The sequence below is a fragment of the Trachemys scripta genome, chromosome 5 (assembly GCF_013100865.1).
Source record: "Trachemys scripta elegans isolate TJP31775 chromosome 5, CAS_Tse_1.0, whole genome shotgun sequence".
In the NCBI taxonomy this organism is placed as follows: Eukaryota; Metazoa; Chordata; order Testudines; family Emydidae; genus Trachemys; species Trachemys scripta.
Genome location: NC_048302.1, coordinates 56,581,145 through 56,600,663, shown reverse-complemented (window position 1 = coordinate 56,600,663; position 19,519 = coordinate 56,581,145). Strand labels below are relative to the sequence as shown.

At 39.4% G+C, this 19,519-nt stretch overlaps 1 protein-coding gene across 1 annotated transcript in view; it reads left to right on the top strand.

Moving 5' to 3' along the window:
• The window catches only part of LRBA (LPS responsive beige-like anchor protein), a 567,906-nt gene that overhangs the window by 224,629 nt on the left and 323,758 nt on the right, over positions 1 to 19,519 (top strand). Inside the window, exon 37 of the mRNA XM_034771513.1 lies at positions 12,415 to 12,581. Within this exon, the coding sequence (XP_034627404.1) occupies positions 12,415 to 12,581 (167 nt within the window). The remainder of the gene's footprint in view (positions 1 to 12,414; positions 12,582 to 19,519) is intronic.

Below are 19,519 nucleotides of genomic sequence, written 5' to 3'. Positions count from 1 at the left end.
TTTTGATTAGCTGCTCAGGTCAAAAGAGGTCATAATATGAAGTCCTTGTGTATAAGGTGTCTTGCCTCTGAATTAACATGTGACTTCTCCATTCTTGGATATCTGTTCACTACGATAGTTCACCTCCAAATCATTTGTACTAAATGGTTGGACCACATTAACTTGGCAGTTGGGCATATATGTCTCAACTGTGTTTTTACCAGGAGGGTTATATCAGTGCAGATGCCAGTAATCACGTCTTATCAACTAGGATAAATGAGAGCACTGTGTCAGAGAGAAATAACGAGCATAAATTTAATCCCATTATGCTCCAGTTTCAAAAGCAAGTGAGTGAGCAAACCAGGCTACTATTATTGGAAATGAGGCTTCCAGAGTCTCATTTGTTCACCCAATTGACATTGTGGTCCAAAATTAAGACCATGTCTAGAGAGACCTGAATGCTTTTTAGGGTTTTTGACTGGAACCAGGGCCGGCTCCAGGCACCAGCTTCTCAAGCAGATGCTTGGGGCGGCAGCTCCGGAGAGGGATGGCACGTCCAGGTATTCAGCGGCAATTCAGCGGACGGTCCCTCACTCCGCCTGGGAGTGAAGGACCTCCTGCCGAATTGCCACCGCAGATCGCGATCGTGGCTTTTTTGTTTGTTTGTTTGTTTCGTTTTAGCTGCTTGGGGCGGCCAAAACCCTGGAGCCGGCCCCGACTGGAACTGTGTAGAAAACAGAGGTAGAAGTAGGTACTTGCGTTTTAGGTTATACTGGGAAGAAAAAAAACAGGATGGGTTATTGAAAAGGGGGGAAGGGGCTAACCTGCCCATCTTTGAGGAGGGAAAGGGTGGAAAGGTTCCTTTGAATTTACTGTAGTCCTGAAAGCAAAATGGAACACCAGGTGCTCAAGGCCAGAACCTCTTGGTCTAGCAGAACAATTAAGGTAGCAGATGTTGCTGTACCTATCTAAAATGAATGGATATGCAAGCTCCAGGATCCTACCCAACATATGCTAGCAGTTGGCTAGGCTAAGTTTCACAGAACAAACTGCAAAGCAATGTCTTTTTTTGTTGGTTTTTTTTGAGTGGGATGGTTAGATTAGATAAATGGTTAGCAAGTATTATGTTTGACTTGGTTCTTTGTTCACTGTTAGCTGCATTAGAGAACCTTTGAAAATAATTTTTCATAATTACCTTTTGGAAACTATTTGCATAGATCTCTTAGCAACACATGAATTATTTTTTCACATGGGGGATATAACTGGCTAGGCAGTAATACTACAGAAAAGGATTTGAGGGTTATAATGGATCACGAATATGAACTAACAATATCATGGAGTTACAAAATAGGAAATATCATTCGAAAAGAGTCTGGATAGCCATCTCTCTTAGACACAACAAACCCTGCATCTTGGCAGGGGGTTACACTAGATGACCCTGCAGACCCTTCTAACCCTATGGTTCTATGCTTCTATGATCTTGGCGTATGTAAGACATGAGGTAATTGTTCGACTCTACTCAGTGAGGCTTCTGCTTGAGTATTGTGTCCAGTTTTGGGTACCATGCTTTAAGAAAGATGTGGGCAAATTGGAGAGAGTGCAGAGAAGAGCAACAAAAATGATAAAACGTGACTTAGGAAAGGTTGAAAAAGCTGGACATATTTAGTATTGAGAAAAGAAGACTGACGGGGGGGAGTGGGAGACCTGATAAGTCTTCAAATAAATTAAGGGCTGTTATAAAGAGGACTGTGGTCAATTGTTCTCCATGTCCACTGAAGGTAGGACAAGAAGTAAAGCGCAAAATCTGCAGCAAAGGATATTTAGGTTAGATATTAGTAAAAGCTTTCTAATTATAAGGATAGTTAGGCACTGGAATGGGCTTCCAAGAGAGGTTGTGGAATCCCTGTCACTGGTGCTTTTTAAGAACAGATGAGAAACACCTGCTGGGAATGGTCTAGGTTTACTTGGTCCTACCTAAGCATTAGGTGACTTCTTAAGATCCTTTGCAATCCTACATTTCTATGATTCTGTGTTTTGAAGATTTCTAAGTGAATGTTTACTGAACATGCATGATACACCTACAGTAGCAAATGGTAAGTAGATAAAATATATTCACTGATTTTTTTCATTGTTCCATAGCTATAATATTTAGGTAGATTTCTGCATATATGTAAGATGACTGTTAACCAGAGTTATATAATATTGGGTTTCTTCCATTTTACTGTGGTTAATATAAAACTTTAGTTATTCAAATAATTTCATTTTATTGTAGAGTTTAAAGTATTTGTGGTTGTATATTTATGATTTATGATGTGTACAGAAGCTAAATAAATACTTCTCCTGCAAATACCTTTCAATTAATTATAGGGAGAGCTGATAATAAGACTTATAGTTAAAGTTGCCTAACACTTTTTCCATTATAAGACTCCATTATCACTTGCTTATAAATTTTCCATGTCAGATGTCTGCCTCAGTCTAAATATTTTTTTGAAAGTTTCAGCAAAAACTCTTCGGCTGTTTTGTAGAACAAGATTGTGGAAAATTACGTCCAAGTTTAAGGGGAAAAAACCTTACTACTGATTACTTGAGAAGCACTAGGTCTTCCATGCTTCCATGTAGGGGTGTTGTCCTGGTACGAGGGCTGTTTTTTCTGCCATCTGTAAAAATCCATCCAAAATTTGGCAGCAATATGAACATTGGAAAAACCGTAGTCTGTGTGTGCTCATGTAAGGCTTGTTAGAATTTGCAGCTGAATTCTCCAAAGAGTCTGACACTGAGCATGATCCCTCCCCACAGAGCTTCTATATTCTGACCAGATTGTACATCCATCATCCCCATAGAGTGAGCATGTCCCATTCCACAGCTCCACGGGGGCAGAGGAAGACTTTCTGTGTACCGGTTCTTCATGGCTGCTGGGGCCACAGTGACACCAGACACTGGAACTGAGAGCAGGGTAACTGCCCCTTGTATACTCTGATGATCCTCCTGCTTGTGCCGAGGCAACATGGAGGAGAAAAAGAAAGCATCCTGACTCAAATGCTGAGGAGCGAGGATAGAGGCAGGAACAGAGAGGGCAGGAATGGTTAGGGGACAGGAGAAGGAACTGGGGGTGGGCGGACAGGCATGGATGGAGCACAGCGGGACGGGAGCTGGAGAGTAGGGGGAGGTAGGAGCAGAAGGGTTTCTAACCACTACAGAACACTCCCCTCTAGAGCCTGGAATTGAAGATAGGATTCCTGAATCCCCAAATTCCTGTTCTGTCAGCAAATAACGGTGAAATCCACTGGCAAAGTGCATGTCTCATACACCATTGTTCACATAGCAACAGTAGTCTGTTATTTCCTACCAGCTACTTATGTGATAGAGGTCTGTACTGATATGGGGTCAATAATGAAAGGTATTTTCAATTTGTTATTTCAAAACTCATGAAGAAATGTACAAAAGGCTACATTGAAAGAAAATCATTATGGTTGCAAAGTCAAACACACAAAATTTAGAATATGAGAAGCAAGATTATCTGTGCAACCCTTGTGCATTATGATACAGTCTTTAATTACATGATCACTGTAACAGGGTGGCCTGGCCATTAGGGTTGTGCATCTACACAGCCAGCGTCAGTGAGGCTCTGAGCCTGGGTCGACAGATTTGGGCTCGCAGGGCTCATGCTACTGTGCTACAAATTGGTGTGTAGACATTGCAGGTTGGGCTGGACCTCGGTCTGAAGCCCACCCCCATTCCCTAGGCTTCAGACCCTGAGATCCAACCTGAGCTGCAGAGTCTACACAGCTATTTTTAGTGCAGTTGCATGAGCCCTGTGAACCTGAATCTGTTGACCTGGGCTCAGAGACTCGCTGCTGCAGTCTGTGTAGACATAACTGTAAGTGCCAGGAGGCCTGGGGCTAGTCAGTCCTATAAGTTAGTCCTCCCCGCTCATCTATGCGTGGGAGTAGGAGTTCAAAAGGGAGGAAGTCCAGGAGAGGGAGTAAGGTGAGGGAAAGAGAGCTACAGGAGTGGAGCTAGTTCCCATAGTAGTCCCATCTCCCATAGGTGAGCCTTGGAAAAAGGGCCAGGCTCCAGGGAGGTGGCTCTGGGACCAATATTCCTGAGTAGGAATGGGGAGTAGAGGAGAACCACTGTGAGCAACTGGGCTCCTGTGAAAGGTGCTGAAGTAGGTCTGGAAAAAGCAGAGGACTCCAGGGAAGTAGCTGGGAGACAATGTTGTGTCCTGAAGTGGAGAGGCTTAAAGATAGTCCAGAAGGGGTTGTACTGAATGAGGCTGTTGTCTGTATGACCCCGGTCTTGTTTGTTGCAGAAATTTGGCAGGATTTAGTGAATGAGTCAGGAAAGTGGTTGTGGTAGTTGAACGCCATCCTGGAGAACTGGATTCTATCCCTGTCTCTACCATAAAGTTACTGTGTGATATTGACACAGCCTCTTAAACCAAACTTTTGACAAGTTGTCACTAATCAGGACTGGCTCTAGGCCCCAGCAAACCAAGCACGTGCTTGGGGCGGCACAATTTCAGGGGTGGCATTCCAGGTGCTCTCGGAGGTGTTTTTGTTTTTTTGTTTTTGTTTTTTGCTTGAGGGCTGCAAAAAAACCTAGAGCTGGCCTTGTCACTAATTGTGTGTTCCTTATTTTCTGGGTACCTAAACTGCAACACCAGATTTATATAAGTGCTGAGTGCTCACAACTGAAATTAAAATCTATTGGTGCTGTGCTTTCAATATATAAAATGCTAGAAAAATGCTAAGTACTCTGCAAATTCAGATGCAAAGTCTCAAGTTAGACGATTACTGGGGATAATCCTGATCCTGCCTTAACATATGCTGGAGTGCATCTATAGGCCCACTGAGTCAGGATAGTGGCCTATTTTAAGGCAAGAACAACATGAAGAGACATGGTCTTGTAACAGAGAAGTATTGAAGATGATCTACCTGCAAGTGGTTTGAGAATGGATTTAGTGTATAGGCATGGTGTGTGGTGCAGGAGGGAGATTCTATGTGTAAAGGCCAACATGAGAGAGAGTGCAGAGGTGGGCATGGATGGGGACTACACAAAGGGAATAGTCAGAGAAACAACTTGGGCTCAGGGAAGGTGATTTGGGGCTGGGAACAAAAGGCCTGGTAAATAGGAGCTAACTTGTAGAGGACCTTGAAGGTGAGAACAAGGAATTGAATTGTATTCAGGGAGCCAGTGAAGGGTCTTGAAGTGATCCTATCATTAGCGGCAGAGTTTTGGAAGGATGGATGGAGCAAAACTGTCCTCTTCTTATTACATGGATATATAGGCCTTGAGTTGGTCTGAAGATGCTACTGTAACGAGGTGAGTGTCGGAGAAGACCAGAGGAGGAGGGTGCATATGCCATGATAAATGTGTATTAAGATGTTCACAAAAAATACAAATTTAATCCAGGTCATCACATCACTGCTTCCTACAACCACTACTCATATATTGATTTATTTCTTCCCACTGGGGGCAGCGGAGCTTTTCCAGAATTGGGGGGATGGGCAGGGGCCCCTGCTCCTTCTGTGGGCCCTGCCCCTGCCCCTCCTCTTCCTCTGGAGCCCCCACCCTTGGCCAATCCAAAAGCTGGAGCGGGGCCAGGGAGACTGGGCTCCTCCACCTACATGGGGTGGAGGGGCTTGAGAGTAGCCCCTGGCCTGTATCCTGGGCCCCTCGCCCATGTCCCAGGCCCCCCACAGCTCTTACCCTGACCCAGATCTGGTAGGGGAGCGGGGTCTCAGCGCTCCAGCCAGGCCATAGTAAGAGCCACCTGGGCAGCTGTGGGGAGCCTCGGACCCTCCACCTGCCCTGGGCAGAGGGCAGGGACATGGGCTGGTGGCTGTTCTCATCCCCCACCTCCCAGACAGGTGGAGGTTCCCCACAGCTTCCCCAGGCTCCCGCTGCCAGCCTGCCTTGGGTGGGGCTAAGGTGGAAGTGGAGGGGCGGGACCGGTGGCAAAAAGTGGGAGGGCAATGGTCCCTTGGCCCCCCCTTGTTCTGGCACCACTACTTGCCTACTCAATATTGGGCTGCCATATTTTAGTATCTGGTTTAACTCATTAGTTTTGGTTGTTTTTTTTAATTCTAGAACATTCTGTTCATTTGCAGCCATTCATTTTTGGTAAATGCCTACTCTTTGCCCAGATTTTGGTTGGGTTTACTAAAGCAGAATATTGGCTGACTTACCCAAGATCACAGAGAAAGCAATTGGCTCAGCCCAGATTAAAATCAGAAATCTCTTGATCACAACTGTTCAGTCTAACCACTCACCCAAATAACTGCCTCTGATAGGGTCTTTTTAGTTTTGACCGTAATTTTACTAATACTCATCTGGCTTGGTATTTTTGACTCTTAGAATTTTGTCATCAATAGACTGCCTTTTTTTCCCTCTTAGAGAAACAAGGTGGGTGAGGTAATTTTTTTTTTTTTTTTTTTTTTTTTTTATTGGACCAGCTTCTGTTGGTGAAAGAGACAAGCTTTCGAGCAACCCAGAGCTCTTCTTCGGGTCTTTCCTTCTTAAAATTCATTTGTTATTTTCAGAGCAGGTTGGGCATATTTTTCTTCGAGAAATGCATGGATATGAACATGTATTTTGTAATAATTGTGTGACACAGATAATTAAATTACATGCAGATTTTTTTCTTAATCTCCAAATCAATTAAAAGGCTGGATTAAATGAGGTTTGGAAATTGTAGGTTGCAGAGATGAGAAGCCATCACATTGTACCCAGTCGATTAAAACAAGAAGAAATAGAACAGATTCTTTGATAAGCATTCTGCCTGTGTTAACCTTGTTGGCTATTATCGGGGGGGATGATGCTATATCTATTTCATTGGCTTAGGCTTTTTTTCCATGCTGAGAGAAATCAATACTTTGAGTTGCTGGATGACAGAGGCATCACTTCAGAATTGAAGGTGGCTGTCAGACATTGTCATTGGTTGACTTTTGTTCACTATTGAGTTTTTAAGCTTTCATTTTTCTAAGTCTTATTCAGGAGTCTTTGTAAGATTTCCCTGGGTAGCATTTTTTTAGTACAGACTTGAAGCCTGAGGTCAGGGATCAAGTGCAAAGATCTTTGAAAGTGGAAGATTGAGGAGTGCCTTCATTTACTACAATGTCCTTATTTAAGGGGAATTTGCATTGGCAGCAGGACTATCCCTTGTCTTCTGGAGTATTTTTTCTCTCTTAAATGATGTTTTCTAGGACAAGTTGTTCATGATGCTAGTATTTTTTAGCCAAATTAGGTGAAGGAATTGGAATACTTCAAAATGGTTAGTGAGAGCTTTGTGGTCAGTTGAAGTACAGAAAATGGACTGTAAGATAATGTAGTCTTTTTAAAAATCTTTGCTGCTATCAAATGCTGTTAAAATTAGATGTAGCTTTTGTAAAACATAACATGGTAATTTTAGGAATTGTAGTGATACATATGCAAATGTTACCATGCATAGGAAATCTTTAACAGTCAGCTTTATTTGATATGTTTTTCTATAAACCAAAAACAAAATTATCTTTAAAATACCAGATAATCCCCTAGATTGAACTAGAGACAGGGAGGATCTACTAATTCACCATAACATTTGTTTTTAACAGCATATCTGGAATCATCCTGATGACAGAAATACACTATTTGTTTCCCCTCTCCACAGTACCTTTCTATAGCTAGGTACATAGGGTGGTTTTCTCCTTTCATATTTCCTGCTTCACCATGGCTGGGACCAATGGCTGGGAAATCCTCCCCTAATATCTCTAACCATTGCTGTTGTGTTCGTACATTGGACCTGTTCCCAAAACACCATTTAATACATGTTTCAAGCTCCAAAGTGCTCACGGAAGTAGAAATCTTGGTTTAATTTACTCATAGACGTATCGGTCTAATTACATACAATGATGTAGAAGTCTGCAGGACATGTATTGGTAGTATAGTTTGCAACCATAATGGTTATCCAATAGAAAGCAGAGGAAGTAAATGTGTAATAATTTGTAGAACTGTAGAAAAGGTTCCATGCAAACAAAATCTTTAACCAGCTTATTTAAGATGAACATTTGCAAAATGTGCTGGTTTATATAAAAACAAAATATGCATCAAATACCTTTGATGTAACTGATCTTCAGGTAACCTATACTTTTGGTTAGGAGGGGTTCAGGTAATTGAATTGTAACTGTATTGGTACATGTACATAAAAATAATTTATCGAATATCGATATGTGCATGTGATCGACACATGGTTCATGTTGTAACCTGGCAGTTCTTCTAAACCACTCATATCCCTGACCGATCAATTCTCCATTTTCCAGTTGCAAGGTGAATGGGAATAAGAGGTGAGGTACTTAGTACTATTCCTCTACCACCAGAATGGCAATTTCATTGGGTCTCAGAAGGCATGACATACGTGAGCATATGTCCTTTAGATAATTAGAAGGAAGACAGTATTAACCTAACAGGCATTACAACCCTTCAATTTTATTGTGTGCACTAATCATCTGGTAGCTGACTCTGAGACTCATTGTCCTTCCATGAAAGTAAAGAAGTTTGCATTGGAAAAATAAAACTCCCTTGAGTTAAACTGATGGTGCAAGCCTGCGTTGTGGAGTGAGTTTGTTGCATTTACAGTCTCAGTAGGTGGCTTGGCAAGACCTCTCCACACTTTTCACTATAGTATCAGTTTCCCCCATATTTGGATGCTGACATCTGGAGACCTTAGAAAATGCACCCTCCATGATTCAAATGATCCCAGTGAAGTTGCTGATCAATCCAGTACTAATGTTCAACATGAAAATATGGCCATTTGCTTACAGGTCATGTAGATTCTTGTTGAGATTTTCTCTGTGGTACCATGTGCAGGATAATATGAAATTTGAAACTGGCAGAAGCCCTTCAGATGTAAAGCATGAGCAGATGTCAACCTTCAGATTAATGTATCTTCCAGATGCACAATCTTTCATTCAGAATTCAAAACTAACCCAAACTTTGAAACCGCACCAAGTGAATCATTTCCTTAGCCAATTCCTAAGGTTTAAACCATCCCAGATGACACAACTGTTACATTTCACAGATTGGTCTCATAGAATATCAGTCATATACTCTTTGCTACTTCTTTCTATTCTTAAACTCTCTAAATAGGAGTAGAAATTATGTAGCATCTACCTCAGTGAGAATGGTTAGAAGCAAAAATTAAAACTGATTTACTTGTAGAGGTTTAGCTAGTTTGGTGGGACAAACTGCTTCTGGTGGAATTGATGGGAATCAACACTGAGATTTGAAGTGTTGAGCTGTTTTTACTAGACTCTGCAACACATAAGGCTGTTCCAAACTCAGATCCTGATATTGAGTGTAGATACTTGCCAATAGTCATTTTAGCCAGGATACTATCAGGTTTTGAAAATATATTTGTAACTGTGGTCCTGGCTGCTGTCCCAGGGCTGCGTGGTAGTGGAAGAGACTTTTTCTAAAAACTGAGCATCTCTCCCACCTACTTAGCAGACCCGTCACCAAAGCCCCTGCTGTCTGCCTGTGTCTCATGCATGGAGTCAGCTCTCTGCTCTACTATCTTAAAGCTGCTTCTGTAGAACTTTGCTTAGATTAATAAGGGATAGAGGTATTTGGCAGGCACTGAGGGACTGTGGCCATTAAACAGCTGAGAGAGTAAACCTGCACATGAGCAAAGAGAGAAATCAGTTACAGGATGGTAGGTAATGAGGGAGAAGCCATTGTGGGACATGAAGGTAGCCATGGAAGTTTGGGGAAATAGGGGTCTGGAAAGCCATGAGGAGGAGGAGGGGAACCATGGTAGGAAGGATCAGTTCTTTTCCCAATGATAATTTTTCATGTAAGATTTCAGAGGCCAAAGGAGAATTAATGTATATTCTGATGACATTTTATTTTCTTTGTTCTCCCTCTCCTCCCCACGACATTTCTAAAACTAAAATTATCGAACAAACAGTAGAATGTGCACACAAATCTGGCAGCTAAGGACCTGACAGCCCACTAATTTTTGGTTTATTTGGAGAATTTTTCCTGACAAAACTTTTCAGATGTTAACAACTTTGCATGAGCAGGTGCCAAACATCTGAGAAACCTGCAGCAGCTTCTGCATCTTATTGTAATAATGTAAAATGTTAATGAGCTTGTTGCAATTAAGATTCCTGCATAGTGTGATGTTGTAATTGTGATGTTTCTGCATGTTAAAGCCTGTCAATTTTCAAACAGGTTATGGGGGAAATAGTAAACTTTCAATTTAAAAAGATTCATCATGGTGGTTTGCTGAAAGAGAGATCTTACTAATTTTAAGCTAGTGACATACTATTGCTATTTTGTCCTATGTAAATGCAAGTTTTAGGAGGAAGAAATGCCACTTGTCTCTCTTCTTTTGAATGTCATGTCTACACACTTAAATTCATTATTGGTATTTAATAAATAATGTGTTCAAAATTGCATCAGAAAGAGATTTGTTTTAGAGGTACAAGTTCATTATATCTTTTACAAAACGTTCTCGTTTGATTTCCATTTTATCATGTTTTTAAGGTCAAATGTGACTTTAATGTTCCATAAAGAGACAGAGATTGATAATCTGGAAAGTGTAACCCTCTAATGTGATTTATATATATGGATTTTATGTCAGATATGAAAAGTTGCTGTTCAAATTGTAAAGGAGGATCCATTAAAGAGCACTTTAAAACACTTTACTACTTAGCTTACCTTGGACACTTGTTTTTAGAATTCTGCCCTTTCAAGCAACTTAAATATAACAGCTTATCAAACATTTACTAAGTGCCGGTGAAGAGAATTCAAAATTGTCATGGGTGCAGGATAGGTTAATATACTGGAAAAGACAGCAGTGTTTAAAAGGAGCTATAAAAATCTTGTTTAGAGGTGGTCATAACTTAGCCAACTTTTTTTTTTTTTTGGTGGGGAGGCGTTGGCGGGATGCTGGGTTTAGGCGTACAAAAGACGATTCTTGATAATGTTTAATTGAACTGGAAATTCTACTGCTTATGGTTCACACTTTCTGGATTTCTGTTCATCAGGTGAGCATTGTAAGAGTGATAGGAGAGTTAGGGAACAGGTGAAAGGCAAAATCTAGATGGAGAATTTACAAGTGAATTTGTTATCAGCGTATTTTTACTGTTTTTACCATTTAAGGGTGTCTGTAAAATTAAATGCTTGTTAACCACTGGTTTAGATTTTCATTGACATCTACATTATATATATTGGATGTATTTTAGTCATTTTCTGCATAATTGTTGCAATTAAAGAGAGTGACTGATTAAAAAGCACTTTACTTCATGTGTATCATAAGGCATAACTAACTTATTGTTTTATGTGTATAGGTTTTGTTTATTTTTAATATCTTGGTACCTAAACTTGGAAGAATTGTTCTAAAGTCTGCTCTGGTTGCTCTCCCTTCCTTCCCCTTCCCCTCCGCCCCCCAAAAGGAAATTTTTCTTGTTTGTTTGTTTGGATAAACATTTGTCCTTTCTACTAACTAGATAATAGAATAATCCAATCATTGACAAAGGCTCAAGTGCTTTGTCTACCTAGCATATGAAATCAGTAGAACTGCCAGGTTGAAATCTGAGGAACAGGAAGTCTTAAAGTTGGGGGTGCAGGACTTTCATGATACCACATTAACAGGAAAATAAAGAAAAAAGAAAAAAAAAAACACCCAGGAAAGCAAAGGTTTTAGTTTTTGTTTTTAGTTTTTCACCATTCAGTTTTTATGTAGTTAGTCTTTGTTAATGGTGTTACGTTTTGACAGCCTTGAAAAACAGAATATTTTTACCAACAGTTATCGTACATAAAGTTAGTGTTAGCTTTCCACACTGGCTTGCTAATGTATCACAACCTTCTGGTTAGAGGAATCACCCCTACCAGTGAAAAGCTAGTTCAGTCTTCATATCCATTCAGTGTTTTTCCTCTTTGAAACTTCCAGCAAGAAAACTATATGTAATGTACTATCCAAATAGCGTATATAAGGTTTTGATTTTATTTAGGGGAACGATCTTCAAAGGTACATATAGCAGTTTGGTGCCCAACCTCCATTCACTTAGAATGCAAGTTGCATGTCTAACTGCTATCTGTGTCTTTTGAAGATCTCCCCTTTGAGACTGGCACTATAAAAAGCTACACTCTTGCAGTGTGATAGAATCGGTTATTCTGAAATCATCTACTGTGTTGTCAGGTTAGTAATGTTTTAAAAAGAACATGGTGTAGTGGCTAAAATACATAACTAATCTGAGTTCTGTATTTAGCTCTGCTATAAATGTACTGTAACCATAGGTAACTACTCTGTCCCTCAAGTTTACACATCTGTAAAATGGGGATAATTCTTATTTCTGAAGGCTTAGTAAAACTAATTGTAAAGTACTTCAAGATTCTTGGCTGGAAGGTGTTGAAGTGCAAAGTATTAAAGTATTTATTTATTTTTCTTAGTCGCTGTGTGCCCAGTATTCTGCAGATAAACGAGAGGATGAAAAGATGTGTGATCATTTGATAAGAGCAGCCAAGTTCCGAGATCATGTGACTGCATCCCAACTAATACAGAAAATTATCAACATTCTGACAGACAAGCACGGAGCCTGGGGAAATTCTGCATCAAGGTAAAGATAGATCTTTAAGATTTGGCTTTTGTTCAGATATGATGGGATGATTTGGATTATGTCTTCAGATGAAGTCAAACCTAATGGAAAACTGGCATATTACAATTTTGTTTATGGTAAAACAGTAGATATATATTTAAAGAAAAATTTTGGAAGATACAGAGGATTTTACTTCAGCAATGCATTATCTACAATTGGGGATTAATCCATTTTTCTTTTTTCAGCAGTCTTGTTTACTCACAAAGCAATATTTGTAGTTTAGTGACTTCTCTAAATACCATTACTGAGGCATATCTGAAATGGTAAAAATACATTTGCTTTCCTGAATGTAGAGAATCAGTGCAACATATATGTGAAAGCAATAACAAAATAAAAAAAAATTCTTCCCCAGTTGGATTTAAACTTTATCACTATGTAGAGCTCCAGATTTTTTTCAAATTCCAGTATAACTGCATCATTTATTTAAAAAAAAACAAAACAGAAAATACATGAATACATATGCCCTAAAATATTTTCTGTTATTGAAGCGTGGAATGGAATATTTAACACCCGACCAATGGAAATTTATGAAGAGAGGTTGCACCCCTCATCTCCAGGAAAGAGGAAAATGGTTTTTTACTATGTTGCGTTGTCTACTCCTACATTAGAGCAAAACACAACCAAATGAAAATTACATTGCTTTCATTTGGGAAATTCTACACAGATGGAATAGTTATCGCATTGACACCTGTTTCATTGTTTCTGCGCAAGTCAAGCTGATAGTTTCAGCTGAATATTTAAAATGAAAGTTCAAATCCTAGAATGTCTGGTTAGGATTTAAAAATAAACAGAATGTGTCTTGGCTAGAACATACCACGCTGGGTCCATTTGCCTCTTGAAATGCTGTCATTTGTATGCAATGCAATGAAAGGTGGAGGTAGGAAATGAGTGAAAAATTGAATATATTTTTTTGCCAATAATCTCAATTAGCTCTCTTGTATTAAAAACAATTTTTTCACGTTCAACAATTTCTCATTTCATAATAAGTTTTGAAGGATATTAGATATTAAGTACTATTAATATTGAGGTTTTTATTATAGTGTATTAGAATTACAGGTTAGCCACAAACCCAAAATGTGGTGCTCAAACTGTGTTAAATATGGAAAGCCTTTATGAAAATGCTCTGCAAGAAAATAAAAAATAATTACACACTTAAATATTTCCTGCAAAGGTAGGTTAGTTAATCACTTTCTATGAACATATTATTTTAAGATTGTAACAGAGTCTCTTCATACATCAGTGACTCTTCAGTTTTCAGAGTATGACCGTAGTGTTTTGTTCAGTTGTTTGTGTTCCTTAGCTTAAAACACTTTCTGTCCTTAATGGCTTTTAAATAAGGAATATGACGAACTCTTTGCCATTTAGATGTGTTTTGCTCATCATGATAATACTGGTATAGCGAGATAGGTGGAGCTGTAATTGATAAAATGTACTGCACTCAGAGAGTGGGTTAACTATTCTCTGATTTTCTTCATGTGAGGCTTGCATAATCAGCTTGTAAATTATGTAGTGTAGAAAATATGGACATGATTATTTCTATTTTATAATAAATAATGATCTACAGTGAAATGGAAATATCACATAATGCACTTTGCAATACACTTAACATAATTCTAAGAAACTTAAATGGCATTAGAGAGGGGAAAAAAATCTTTATCAGGAAGGCAGAATGCATTTACCCACCATAAACCTGTTTTAAAAAAAAAAAAAAAAAAAGCACACAATGGTTGTCATCCTAATCAAAAGCTATATTAAAGGGGTTAAATTAATGTTTTACAGCATTATTTTACTTTCCCTTAAAGAATTGTACTAGTTTTTTGTCATGTAAAATCAATCTTAGTAGTACTTTTTAATATTTGGTTTGTGGTATTTTGTTTTTCATCCTCCTTTGGAATCCATATAATTGCTTGTAGCCATGGCTCTGAAGGCCTAATACTTTCCCATTAATGTCATTTATTTTGTTTCAATATTGATGGCTTTTCTAATGCCATACGATCAGTGGGCTGCAGTGCTGGCAGCTGGCCTGGGATCGGCAGTGGTTTTAATAAATCACAATCAGACTCATGCCATTACATCAATATTTTTAGTCAATTATAGAGAAGGTCAGGTGCTACATTCGGTATAGGAGCCCCAGCATGTGGCATTTGAGAAACATCTGGTACTGCAACAAAACTGCAAGCCGGGGAAAAAAGAATCCAATTTATCCCATCTAAAGAGACCAAATGAAATCTGCTGCTTTATGGATAACACAATGATGATTATAGCCATTTTGAACATGTTATACTTGCTAGACTTAATACCCTTTATACAGACATATTCCCTAAAGTTTCCATTCAATAAAAACTGAAAATGAAAATATTATTTCCTCAGAAGCAGATGTGAATTGTTGTTTCCTCACAGCAGGCATCTAATATCTTTTGACACATAGTGACCTGCCTGAATGCAATTTGTGTCTTAATATCCAGATTGTACCAGCTTTTGCCACATGAGAGAGAGTAAGCAAGCTCTTTTTCCTCCACTGGATTTGAAGTTCTGGCTATTGCCTTGGCATGCAAAGAAAGTATTCCTCTCACAGAGCTCTGATATCTGTGTGCCCTTTACTGTCATTGTATTTTTTCAAATGCTTAGAGATTTCAGGAAATAATGGGACAGACAAGTACCTGTTCATCCATACATTACTGTCACCTGGAGTGAGGCTCAGGTGAAAACTGAGAGAGCCTGATAAGAATGGTGGAATAAGCAAGAAAGAGGACACAAATGAACAGACTGGCAGAAGTAATTTTTTTCTGGTGCATAGAGCAGGCATTGTGTTTATTTGGGTCAGGAGACAAATCATCTTTCATGTAGATGACACCTAGTAAAGTGGCTGAATATAAGAAGGATGAGGAGAGATGATGGAGAACACTGGATGAAAGTCTCAGAGGACATACTACCCTTTTCTCATATCGTCCTTCATTGCATTCTAATAGGCTGACTAATGTACCATGGAAATTCATTCTTGGTATTAGAGGGGAAAAGGGTGGTACTCTTCTCAGAAAAATGCAAAGGTAGAACTGCAGACATAAATTATTTTAGAAGCAATAAGGTTTAGGAATTTTTAAGAGAACCTCTGTATATCAAGATCTCTGAATGCTTTTGATTAGTTTAGGAGACCGAGTTTAGGCTCAGGTTTCGGTTGCTTAAGAAACTCTGTTTCAGATTGGTTGAATGTGTTCTAATGGATGCCCTCAAGCAAGAGGCGTCTCTGCCTTAGAGACATTCATCTTTTTTCTGTGTCACAGGCTTGCTGGTAAAAATCTTTGTGATGCTCTCTCCAATTTTTCTTCAGTAAATCAAATCTTCCTTCTTTCAAAAAGATGAATGCTGTAAGGTTGGGGTGTTATAAAAAAAAAATCAATGCAGGCAAAATTGAAACAGTATGCCTCTGTATTGATTGGCCTTGTGAAATCGAAACTAACAGCTTTGTAACTGTTCCAGTGGACAGTTAGCTGACCTGTAATGGATAAACTATCAATATTAGCATTACTATTTTATCTTGTAGTATGTCATTTTAGAATCCAGAGTCGAAGGAAAGAGAAGGGTTGAACTGAATTTTTAATGTTACTTGTAAGAAGTAACCACATTCTTTCTCTGTATAGTTGTTGGTAGATAAGTGACATATGTACTTGTTCTGTTTTAAAACACAGTTACTTTAAAGAGAAATGATTATTTTTAACCTGTTCCCTTTGGCATTTGCTATAAAATGCATTTCAAAATATTTGTTTTTTAAATAATAAAAAAAAAGAACAAGAAAAAACTCCAAACAAAATAGCACCAAGAGCTTTGCTTATCAGGGCAAATGTAGTTTTATTAGTCTAAAAATTGAGAATATGATGCACCTTTTCCTCCATCTGTAGTAAATTTTATGACTGAGTTTATTAATAAAAATTACAAAGTTTCAAGATGTTCATCATAGATTTATACAGTGTACTCTTCCTAAATAGGTATCAATGCACAGAATTTTAAAAATGTCCCCATAAAACACGTAGTGATGAAGATGTATAAATTTCCCCCTTTCTTACTGGTTCACATGCTTTTCATTCTGACTCCTACCTGACCCTGAGGATCTTGCACTTGACATCAGTGTAAGGCAACATTCATTGCTTTCTCTGGAGCTTTGATGATGCTAGGAAATTCTTTATAGCCTACAATGACAATAACATAGTGAAATGGCTTAATAAACCTAACATTTTTCCTATTTGTCTCCTGCCCTGTGTCCCCCTCCAAAAAATGCAAATCATTAGCAAATGAAGTGAAGGCCGGGTGGGGGACGACTAATGTAAATGTCAGATAAAAAAATAAGATTTTTTGAAGTGCTTTTATGAAATAAGTAGGTGTATAGAAGTTAGTGTTTAAATGTTGTATTTTTATACATGTACGTCAATACATATGTAGTAACTCCCTGTGAGTTGTGGGAGTGCTATATTTGTAGAGAGGCCTGAGGCCAAGTACCTTCAGCCATTGTAAGTGAAAGTTCCTCTACAATCACACTCTATCATGTTAAAATGCCTTTATAAAATATTTTTTATATAATTTTATAATAATTAGTTCCAAACAATGTTTGGGTTACAGTGGATACCAAGAGATTGGAATTTTTACACAGCCAGTCAGATTTCTCCTTACACAATACCTTTTTGATAAATAAACTAAATGTGTAAGAGGCTGCTGAAAGATCTAATGGACACCTAATCTCTGTCTGTCACCAGAAGGAGAGTGTAAACTGTAGAAGTGTAAATACTCGTTCATCAGCCGAATATTTTTGGTAAAAAAGTGATGCGTCAGAGAGCGGGAGTTGGCTTATAAACGGGTCTACACCATAATTTAATGATTTTAAATTCTATGGAATCATTGAATTGAATATCTAATACATTGTTGTTTTGTTTACCTGTGGTGCCACTTCCCACAGCTCCCATTGGCTGGGAACGGTGAACCACAGCCACAGGGAGTTGAAGTACTCCATGCCTGCAGACGCTCCAGGTAAACAAAACATCCCGACCTGCCAGTGGCTTACCCTGATGGGCTGGGAGCCAAAATTGTCCAACCCCTGGAATATAGGGTCGGCTTATGAAAGGGTCATACAGTCTTTGCTATTTTTACTTATCCATCTTGGGGGTTTGGCTTATAAACGAACGGGCTAATGAACGAGTATATACGGTAAGTACAATCTCCATGTCATGCTGAGATCTACTGAGACTGTGAAAAGAACAGGAGTACTTGTGGCACCTTAGAGACTAACAAATTTATTAGAGCATAAGCTTTCGTGGGCTACAACCCACTTCTTCGGACTCTAAGTTGCCACAAGTACTCCTGTTCTTTTTGAGGATACAGACTAACACGGCTGCTACCCTGAAACCTGAGACTGTGAAGGGATTCAAGTTTGGAGTTTTCACCATCACCTTCTCAATAACTTTTCCCAAAAAGGGAACAATTCAATTTCAGCCCCATCTCAAGAGTTTTTTAGTGCCAGGAAAAGTTTTCTTAAACAGGGACCTAATTATAACTTGCTTTAGGGCTATTTGCAATTTGCGTTCACAAAGGAGAGACTTTGGCTGTTGCTATAACACAGACCCAGTCCCACCACCTTAGTTTTCACTAGTCATCTGAGAAGTGGTCATTTTAGTGGTGTTTGAGAGGCTGAATAAAGCTTATCTAGCGGATCCAGAGCCACCATATGTGAAACTGAATGAAATACCACTGGAGAAGAGGGGGCTTTCTTTTCCCTTCCTGTTCTGAAACTGTATAGTGAGCTAAACTGTCAGTGAACCAATTCATCTTATCTGAAAAGTAGATGTAGGTGAGGCAGGGAAGAGAATAGTCACTATAAGAGATTCTTTATTCCATTACTCAGAACAGTGTTACTTGTCTAAATCTCGAAGTAGAGGGAAAGGAATAATTTCTTATCTTCTAAGTTTCCACCTCAGTACAAAATACTGTAAGGAAAAAAAATCAGTTGCAATTCACAAATACAAAATGGAGAATAACGGGCTAGGCAGTGGTACTGCTGAAAAGGATCTGGGGATTATAGTGGATCACAAATTGAATATGAGTTAATAGAGTGAGGCTATTACAAAAAAGGCAGATATTTTTCTATGAAGTATTAACAGGGATATCGTACACAAGACATGATGAGAGGTAGTCATTCCACTCAGCATTCACGAGCTCTCAGTTGGAGTGCTTGTGTCCAGTTTTGGGCACCACACTTTAAGAAAGATGTGGACAAATCAGAGACAGCCCAAAGGAAAGTGACAAAAATAGAGGTTTAAAAAACATGACCTATCAGGCAAGTTTGAAATAGCTGGGTATGTTTAGCGCAGAAAAGAGAAGGGTGATGGGGTGACATAAAACATGTAAAAGGCTATTATAACAAAGACAGTCATCAATCAAAGTAATCAGCTTAGTTTGCAGCAAGGGAGTTTTAGGTTATACATTATGAAAATTTTCTAAGTATAAGAATAGTTAAGCACTGGAACAAGTTACCTACAGAGGTTGTGGAATCCCCATCACTGGAGCTTTTAAAAACAGGTTAGACAACCACCTGTCAGGAATGGTCTAGGTCAGGGGTCAGCAACATTCGGCACGCGGCTCGCTAGGGTAAGCACCCTGGCGGGCCGGGCCAGTTTTATTTACCTGCTGGCGCGGCAGGTTTGGCCAATCGCGGCCCCCACTGGCCGGGGTTCGCCGTCCTGGGCCAATGGGGGCGGCGAGAAGCCGCGGCCAGCACATCGCTTGGTCGCGCCGCTTCTCGCCGCCCCCATTGGCCCAGGACGGCGAACCGCGGCCAGTGGGGGCCGCGATCGGGCGAACCTGCCGCGTCAGCAGGTAAATAAAACTGGCCCAGCCCGCCAGGGTGCTTACCCTGG